Source organism: Crocuta crocuta, unplaced genomic scaffold (genome assembly GCF_008692635.1).
Source record: "Crocuta crocuta isolate KB4526 unplaced genomic scaffold, BGI_CrCroc_1.0 scaffold111, whole genome shotgun sequence".
Classification (NCBI taxonomy): Eukaryota; Metazoa; Chordata; class Mammalia; order Carnivora; family Hyaenidae; genus Crocuta; species Crocuta crocuta.
In genome coordinates, this window is record NW_027527611.1 from 2,306,103 (window position 1) to 2,315,482 (window position 9,380).

The following is a 9,380-nucleotide window of genomic DNA, read 5'->3' on the forward strand; positions in this document are numbered from 1 at the left end:
TAATTCCGCTGAAGGACACCCCGAGGAGCCCGACACCACAGCCTGTGGACTTCTGGGTTCACTCATCCAACGAGCCTGGCCTGCGCTATCGCCGCGCTGGTACATGTTTCTGTGCACGGCACCATTTCTTCCAAATCCAGCAAAATAGGAGCCTGCTGTAGCACGGGATCTTTATTCTCACATGATGATGAGTTTATTGTCAAGAAAAACAGTTTGCCTGGCAAATAATTTGAAGCACAAGCAAGCCTCCCCATTCAACTAATTAGAAAGGTCTTTGTTTAAATAATGCCTCAACAACAACCATTCATCTATGAGTTTGGCTAAGCCCTATTACCGTGGACGAAAATAAACTACCTCTTAATCATCTGCAGGCAATAGATAAACGGGAAGACAGTGATGACCTTTAAATGGATTCTAAACCAGCTTGGGTGGAAGGGCCACCCTAATGCAGAAACTCCAGTAGGAACCCGAATGATAAGTTTAAGCTGAATCGCCCCACACCCAGCGTCACATCCACATGCAGACAGCACGGAAGAAAATCAGTGTAAAACAGGCCTCTGTTAAGGGAATTGTATCCAGACTGCATAAAGGGCTTTTAAGGTTCAATAAGAGAAAAGCAAGTAACCTAACTGAAAAGTTGCCAAGGGATTTGAATAGACCTCTCTCCACATACGTACAGATGGTCATTAGGCAGCTGAAAAGGTGCTCCATGCCACTAGCCATTCGGGAAAGGTGAACCACAGTGAGAAGGCACCTCACCTCACGAGCACTGGGAAGGCCATGAGCATGTGGCCGAGTGGAGGCAAAACAGGAGAGAGATTGGAGATGTCCTACTTTGCAGACGGCTCACTAACAGTGGTGCAGGTGCTGTGGAAAACTGGCTGTTTGCCACACAGTTAAACATAAAGTAACCATTTCATTCCTACACATATGGACAACAGAACATGTAAGAGCGTTTGTTCATGCAAGCGTGTGCACAATGCGTATAGCGGCGTTATTCCTAACAGCCCAAACGTGGAAGCCACCGATGTCCACCAGCTAAGGAACATACAAAGCGTGCTGTATCCGTACAAGGGAATATTATCTCGAAGACATTACACTAAGAAGCAGAAGTCATGCACACATTCAAAACACACAGCGCACAATTCCATTTATATGAACCATCCAGAACAGGCAGATGGAGAGACACAGACAGCAGACCGGTGGCTGCCTGGGGCTGGAGGTTGGAGGGTGAGGAATGACCTCCACGGATACTGGGCTTCCAGTAGGGGAGGCGGCAGTAGCCCTAAATTAAGTCGTTATGATGATGGTAACACCGTGTGACATACTAAAGACTTTGGACTGTATCCTTGCTGTCTTTTTTTTTTAATTTTTTTTATTATTTTTACTTATGTTTTATTTGTTATTGAAATAAAATTGACGTACAGTGTTTATTAGTTTCAGGCGTACAACCTAGTGTTTCCACAAGCCCATTCGTTGCTGGGGAATCACCGTGCTAAGTGCCGCCGCCGTGTGTCACCATACAACATGATTACATTATTATTCACAGTATGTCCTAGGCTGTACTTTTCATCTCTGTGACTTACTTTATATCTGGAAATTTGTACCTGTTCACCCCCTTTATCTATTTCACCCACCCCCCTACCCACCCTCCTCTGGCAGCCATGAGTTTGTTCTCAATTTAAGGGCCTATTTGGTTTTTTTGCATATTTTTAGAGTCCACATATGAGTGAAATCTGTGGTATTTGTCTTTCTCTGTCTGACTTATTTCACTCAGGATAATACTCTTCAGGTCCATCCGTGTTGTCACAAAGCAAGAACTCATTCTTTTTTTTTTTCTTCTTTAACTGAGTAACATCCTATTGCATGTGTGTGTGTGTATGTACACATATATGTATATTACATACATGCACACACGGACACACGCACACACACATATTTGTCCACTGATAGATTTATATATACTTTGAATGGGTGGGTTCTCTAGTATGTGAAGTTCTTTCCATAGTGATCTTTAAAAAAATTGAATGGTTGGCTTCTATCATGTGAAGAGATGTTCACCCTCATTCTTAAGCAAAGATATGTAAATGAGAGACTAAGGATGCCCTGTGTTGGATTTGTCAGAGCAGCAACAGTAGTGATCCTATGAAGAAGGGGGGCCGATGGGAGGGGAGGGCAGGGTTGAGGAAGAGGCTGGTGGTGGGTACTACACAACTGTCCAAGTGTTTTGTAGCACCTCCTGAAATACCGGTTGAAATGAAATTGGAACACCACTTTGGAGGACAATCTGGTAAATACAGTGACATGAAAAGTTACAAAGTCTGTTAGGTAATGAGTCTACTTCATAGAACTTGTCCTGTATATTTAGACTCCTGGTGATGGACAGCTACAGAAAAAATGTTTTCATTGTAGCATTAGAAAAATACCAGAAATGGCCTGAATGTCCGCAAAGGTAGATTGGCTGAAAAATTTCTGGCATATCCAAGTAATAGTATACTATACACCTACAAAGAAATAAATCTAATTCATGTGTGCTGATGGAAAAATTTCAAAGATGGCTGGTTAAGTTGAAAAAGCCAAACACAAAAAGTGTATATAGTATTCCTATTTTTTAGAAAAGTTTGGAAAGGGAAGTAAACATATGTATTAATAGTACATTGTCGAAGGACATTAAAAAATAGCCATAAAGAGGAAGACTAGCATAAAGAGCAAGGAATGAGCCTTTATTTCCATTGTCCTTTGTATTACTTATGTATCTCTTTCTGCCATTTCAATGAGTATCATGTGCATGTATTACCCTTTAAATCATTGAAACAAGAGTAAATAACTGAAATTCACCAGGAGCACCTGAAGGCATGATGATTTCAAAGCACACCTCGTTGTAAAGCCCCCAAGGACCTTCTTTTCTACCACTCTGTGTTATGATGGCCAGTCTCTTGTGGCAGGTCAATTTTCCATGATTTTATCGATGAGAAGTCTGATATCTGTTGTGGTCAAAAGTAGACAGTCTTGTCTGTGGGTAACAAAAAAGCAGCTTCGATTAATTTGAGCAGAACACAGATTTATTATGATGAGGTAAAGAGAGTCACAGAACTACAGAAAGCTGGAGAATGAGGTGTGGTACCTTCATGGAAACTGGTTGGCGCTGAAGTTCGACGTGGCCGCGCCGTCTCTCACTCTGCACGCACATATTGAGCAACTACTGTGTCTTCAGTTCTCTTGTTGGCGCTGGGGGTCCAAGAGGAAAGCTAGCCGAGCAGCTCCCCTGGCACAGTGCACGTCCTGCCCTAGTACACACGGGGCCCGCTGGGCGTGTGGCCGTGTGCCCAGTGCGTTGCTCTAGGTAGTGGAGGTGCCCCAGCATTTCAGTGTCACTGCAGATCTGTGGAGTTGGTGCCACCAGAGCGGTGTGCCTCAGCTCCCTGTGCGGGACGGCCGTGGGCGGCTTCCCAGCCTCCGTGGGGTGCTGTGCATCGGTCACTCCAGCTCCCTGCCCACACTGGGGGCATCTGATTGGATGCGAGATTTAGACAGAACATGTATCTGGCATTTTCCCTTGTGTGGCGGGCGGTGAATGCACCTGAAAGTGAAAAATTAAATATGATTCATATGTGCTGATAAGGAAGGATCTCAAAGAAATATGGTCACATATGTAACATATGGTTACAAAGAGCGAACATCAATCATAAAATATGCTCACATTAGAACTTAGGATGGTGGGGAGTAGCGTAACCCTGCATCTGTGGAGGCAATGATAAGTCAAATTATTGTCATGTTTTTACTGTGAAAATGAGGGGGTTTTTTTTATTTGAAACGTTATTTAAATATATTTAACATTTGAATGTTCACTGGCATTCGTGGTTTGTGAAAGAGAAACAAAGCTTCTATTTAACATTGCATAAATTCTGGAAATACACTTCCAAAACCAGGTTAACTTATTTTTAACAATTCTGCTACATCCAGATAACCTGTCTTAATCCTTCACACACGCACATTGAGTGAGTTCAAATTAAGCCAAATACATTTCAAAATTTGTGTTATGGGTAGATTCTTCACATCAAACTTCCTTATTTGGAAGGAATTGCTTAATAAATGTTTTCTAATTTGAATTTTCATCATTTGCATCTCTCTCTGTGCCCTGCATCTATTTGCCACTCTGTAGATATGGATTATAAACACATAGTTATGTCACTTTTGTGATATTTGACATGCTTACATCCACCTTCCTTCTGATGGACAGAAATCACGTTTTATCATCCTTTTGTGTTCTCATGGAAACCGGCATGACATTGAGCTATAGTCTTCTGTTGAGGATTCTTAAACCCTAATGAATTTTGGTATCTACCTAAAATGAAAGAGATTACGCCAGTATATTCGCGTATGGAGAATGTAATGTCATTTATATAGACACCTGGAATATTTGGGTAATTTCATCAGCTACTGTTTTGCTTGAGTCTGTGTCTTAGGTCAGGATAAAACGGCAAATGCTGCCCATCTCTGTTCATAGATAAAAACCACATGGATACTTTCAGCTTTTGCTTTAATGCAGATGCAGATATCTAGGACTGAAAGTCAAAGTCACAAGGGATGGTGCCCCCTTCGCCTTTTTCACAGTTGACATGTGAGATTTTTTCCATGGGATTCTTGAGGGTCATTAAGGAATACGTTACTTTTTGTAACTTAATCATTAACATAGATGTTAAAAATCTTTCAACAAGACTGACCATTTATCTATGGAATTGAGCTCCGGCTGGACTTGGGACCCATTCATAAAAGTCACCAGAGGTTTATCTGGAGGCATGAATACAGTACCTGCAAACTAATTGTTCCTTTTGTTTTCCAGATCCCTTAAACTCGGATCAAGATGCTTCAAATCATTACCATGGCACTAGTAGCGGCTCCGTCGCGGCCGCCATTCTCGTTCCATTCTTTGCTCTGATTCTGTCTGGATTTGCGTTTTACCTCTACAAACACAGGTACTGTCTAACACTGGGAGGCCCTGGTCTGGGAAATGCACACTGCTCCCCGTCACACGCATGCACGTTCCCCACGCGCCACGGTTTCTCTCTCACATTACCGATGCTCAGATGGGTTGGCTTTGTCCGCCATACTTTTTTGGCAGGGCAGCCTTGGGTAATGAACTTTAGGAGAATAAGTAGATGATTAAGAAATAACATGCTGTTTCTTTTTTTTTTTTTTTTTTATTTTTTTATTTCTAGGAGAGAGATAGACAGCATGAGCAGGGGAGGGTCAGAGGGAGAGGGAGTCACAGACTGAAACAGGCTCCAGGCTCTGAGCTGGCAGTCAGCACAGAGCCCGACGCGGGGCTCGAACCCACGAACCGCGAGATCATGACCTGAGCGAAAGTCGGACGCTTAACCGACTAAGCCACCCGGGCGCCCCTAACATGCTGTGTTTCATAGTCAACTGAAAGATGCAGGAAAGGGCTATATTTCGACTTTCAAGATCCATGGCCGGTTATTGGGAACGCTGACACGGCGTTTCCACCTGCCAGAAGAAGATTGAACAGAATGGTCTCTGTGAGTTCTTTTAACTCCATGAATCTGCAATCTAGAAATTGTGGACCTATTCCGTTTTTGAGCCAAGAGATATCCCATGTTCCATCGCTTGAAAAAGTGTTCTGAATATCCATTCATTTGCACATTTGCATATTCCTGCTAACCAAAACATGTCAAAATTGGAGAAAAACAACTTTAGTGGAATAGATCCTTTCTTTCCTGGGAGTCAATGTGAATTCCCCCCATCCTCAAAAAAAAAAAAGCTGTGGGGGAATTATAAGTCCTTACACATTTGTCTTTCTCTGGATAATATATTAACTGGAAGAACACGGCCTTATGCCAAACTGTTCTAAAATACAATTTAGGATAGTGGTATTCCCTACATATAATAATAAGAAACTAAGAAAACAAAATAAAAATTTAAAAAAACTATGATTCTCTAGGATATGAAGGTATGTTAAATGTGGTCTGTGTTTATTTATGTAATACAGAGATTTCTGTTTAATCCTGGCTAAAAAAAAAGAAAGAAAGAAAAAAGGGGTGTGAGGATGTTTTTAGTGTCTCATAGCATAGCTTAAATAAGTGCTTTCCCGTGCTTTTCAAAAATATATAAAATAATAGGAATGTCACTTCAAAATTATATTGTGTATGTGCTCACATACATTTCTTCGTGTTCATGTGGTTGGAAATGTACTTATTTTAAACATATAATTCAGTAAAAGGAATCTCAGAAGGCACTTACAAAATTAAAGATTGGCGCACCTATATAAATANTCTCGTGAGCTTTATCTTCAGATTTCTCCTTGGGGCCAGTGAAAATGTAATAAATATAAAAAAAGATAGCCCACCACTTTATCCAGTAAAATACCATCTGGAGAAGTCCTTCTGTTCTTAAATTAATTGAACTCTATAAATTAAAAGTACACCTTCTTTCACTGGTTTCTGTAGGAAACATAACACCCTGATAGATACGCATACAGTAGGAATTAGTAATTCCTACAAATTCATTTTTACGTTTCAAAAAAAAAACCTGTGGGCATCCACGTTAGCCCCAAGGGAAAGAGGCAGTTCATGAGGGCTCTTCTCCCCCACCCTTTGACATTCCCTGTGTGTAGGGGGCTGTCTGGACGCCCCCGCTGCCTCCTCTCCCACGTGCGGGAGGCGGACGGTGTCCCAACCTGCCAGCCACTGTCACCTTGAGGTGCCTCCCGGTAGGGCCGACCCCTCGTGTGTCTCAGGATGGCTCCCTCCAGCACCTCTGATCCTTTCAAAAGACAACCTTACACAACTCAGCACTTATAACATCAGGGGCAATATTCGATATCCACCATGGCTGTAGTCTTTCAAGCCTAGAAGCTTCCCTGCCCTGTGAGGACAGCATTCAGTACTCAGTGCGTCCGCACGGGAAATGCGTGGGCAGAGGTCACAGACCACAGAAGCAGTGGGGAGGGAGCTACCATGGACCCGTTTTGTGAATCTGGTCCCTTCTTTGCATTCCCGCGCCTGTGGGCTGGCGGGGATTTCATCTCAGTGTGGCTCCCCCACAACGTCGCCCATCGCGCTCATCCCGGGGGAGGCCATGCTGTGTCTGGACGTGACAGAAGGTTGTCAAATCTCATGTCTCTCTTGAGCCATTAAGCCGCTGTGAGCTCCAAATCTGCAGGGTCTCGTAGTTCTGGGTTCTGTGCGGCGCGAGGCATTGGGGTCTGTGGGAGCGAGCAAGCCATGCCTGAGCACCCAGGCGCGTCATAAATCCATTTTCTTTTGAGTTACTGCCATGCGCCCAGGGAATAAGCCAAGCCTTTTGCTTTCTCGCCACTGGCTTCTTACCCTCTGCAGATGTAAAAGTTCCTTAACCAGTCGGCTCTGTGGTTCGCGTTAAAGCCCCGTTCCTGCTCATTTCTGAGTCTCTCTCATTACTCTACGCGTGGAATGGTTTCCTCAATCAGAGCCAGGGCTCCTGACTCAGGACTCCCACAGGCTGCCTTCTCTGAGGTCCCCGAGTCCTGTCCAACCTCGGGGGGTTTTCCTGGCAGGTTGGGAATGGTGATGACCCCTGGCCTGGACATTACACAGGGAATTTAGCCAGCTTGAAACGTCATTGACGTTTGGCTGAATTCATTTATTCAATTTTGCCACTGGAGCGTTTTCAAGTTCAGTGTCAAAAGACCTCTCCAACTCCTGGGGCAGTTGCAAACTGCTTTTCTACTGACAGAAACCTCATTCTCTGAAACCTACATCACGGAATTCTCTTTTTTCTCAATAAACATAATGTAAGTTAAGAAACTCTTAGTAAGTCACTATAACAAAAGCATCATCAATATTTTTGCTAGTGTGGTTGTTTACATTAAAGTCCTGTTTTTACCACCTGGTATATTTTTCTTATGTAATTTCTTCTGGGGGGAAAAAAACACGGGGGAACAGACCAGACAGCTTTAGGTCTTTTACATCTAAAATTACTTTAATTCTCTACTCTTAGACCATACAGTTTAATTAGAGGAATGGTTTGACAAGGAGTCAAATGCCTTTTCCATAACTTAGTCACTGGTTATATTACATCATGAGAATAGCTAACATTTATTTGGTGAACATTATAACAGCAGTGAGCTAAAGTTTATGTTCCTATTTTCGTTTGATCGGAACGGTCCTAAAGGGTTGACATCTTGATTAAGCATCTTACTTTTGAGAGAGGGACCGAACAGTGACTTCCTCAGGGTCATACAGCTTACAAATGACAAATGTCGAAACCAAACTCGGACTCTGGCATTGATGCGTCCCCCATGTTGCAAAGAATATTTGTAAACATCAGATCATTCTTTGATTTTGGAAACAGCGTCCGTTTTTTAAACTGTCTGTGTAACCCCATCAACCCATTCTAAAAAAGAAGAAGGTCTCCAAGCGTGGAGAGCACACGCTCCCCCACAGCTATGTGTGTGCTCGCCTCGTGCGTGTGTCCCCTGCTGCGTGGGGGGTGAGGTCGTGTGCTCAGCCCCAGCTGCGGTGCCTTGTTCTTGAAATCCGGGCACTGACGGGTTGTTCCTTCTCTCCTCTGTAGAACGAGACCAAAAGTCCAGTACAACGGCTATGCCGGCCACGAAAACAGCAATGGACAAGCTTCATTCGAAAACCCTATGTATGATACAAACTTAAAACCCACAGAGGCAAAGGCTGTGCGGTTTGACACAACTCTGAACACAGTGTGCACAGTGGTATAGCCCTCAGTGCCCCATTCGGACTGATTTCATAGCCATACCTCTGATGGACAAGCAGTAAGTCCTCTGGTGCCATATACCACTCTCCCTTCTAGTCTTGGCTTTGCTGTGGTGACCTTTCACATCTTCTGCTGGCGTCCGCGCAGCGGGAAGCTCCAGTCACGTGCGCCAGAGTCCCCTGAGGACCGGCCGTCGCGGATTCTCACGCCTGGCTGCATCTGCAAAGGATCAAGGCACACTTAAGGAAGACTACCGAGTCACGCCAATACTTTGTACTTAATGCCTCAGACTTTCATATTTCTGTGTGGCTGGGATGCCTTTCAATGCAATCTTCTGGGCACGTGGATACATCCCCTGGGTGCGGTGATAAAACGGTAGCACCACAGTATGTTGTTTTGTTTTTTTTAACCCCCATAAATATGAATACTCTGAAAACAACAACAACAACAACAACAGAGCTCTCTTGAAGAAGACACCTTTCTGGTAGAGACGCACACACCTACAAACGCTTCACTCTGTCCTTCCTGAGACCTGACAAAGTTTGGAGGACTCACAGCTCCCCTCAATGTCCATTCCTAGGGCCATTTGCAAATTTCCCAGTCAGCTGTTCTATTGCAGAATTTTTGATGCACAATTTTTTGCACTAGTG

At 43.6% G+C, this 9,380-nt stretch overlaps 1 protein-coding gene across 1 annotated transcript in view; it reads left to right on the forward strand.

Moving 5' to 3' along the window:
- The window catches only part of CSMD1 (CUB and Sushi multiple domains 1), a 1,564,948-nt gene extending 1,555,832 nt beyond the window's left edge, over window positions 1–9,116 (forward strand). The window contains exons 67-68 of the mRNA XM_077771883.1: window positions 4,844–4,976; window positions 8,575–9,116. Of these exons, the coding sequence (XP_077628009.1) occupies window positions 4,844–4,976; window positions 8,575–8,734 (293 nt within the window). The 3' untranslated portion in view covers window positions 8,735–9,116. The remainder of the gene's footprint in view (window positions 1–4,843; window positions 4,977–8,574) is intronic.
- Window positions 9,117–9,380: the final 264 nt, after the last annotated feature.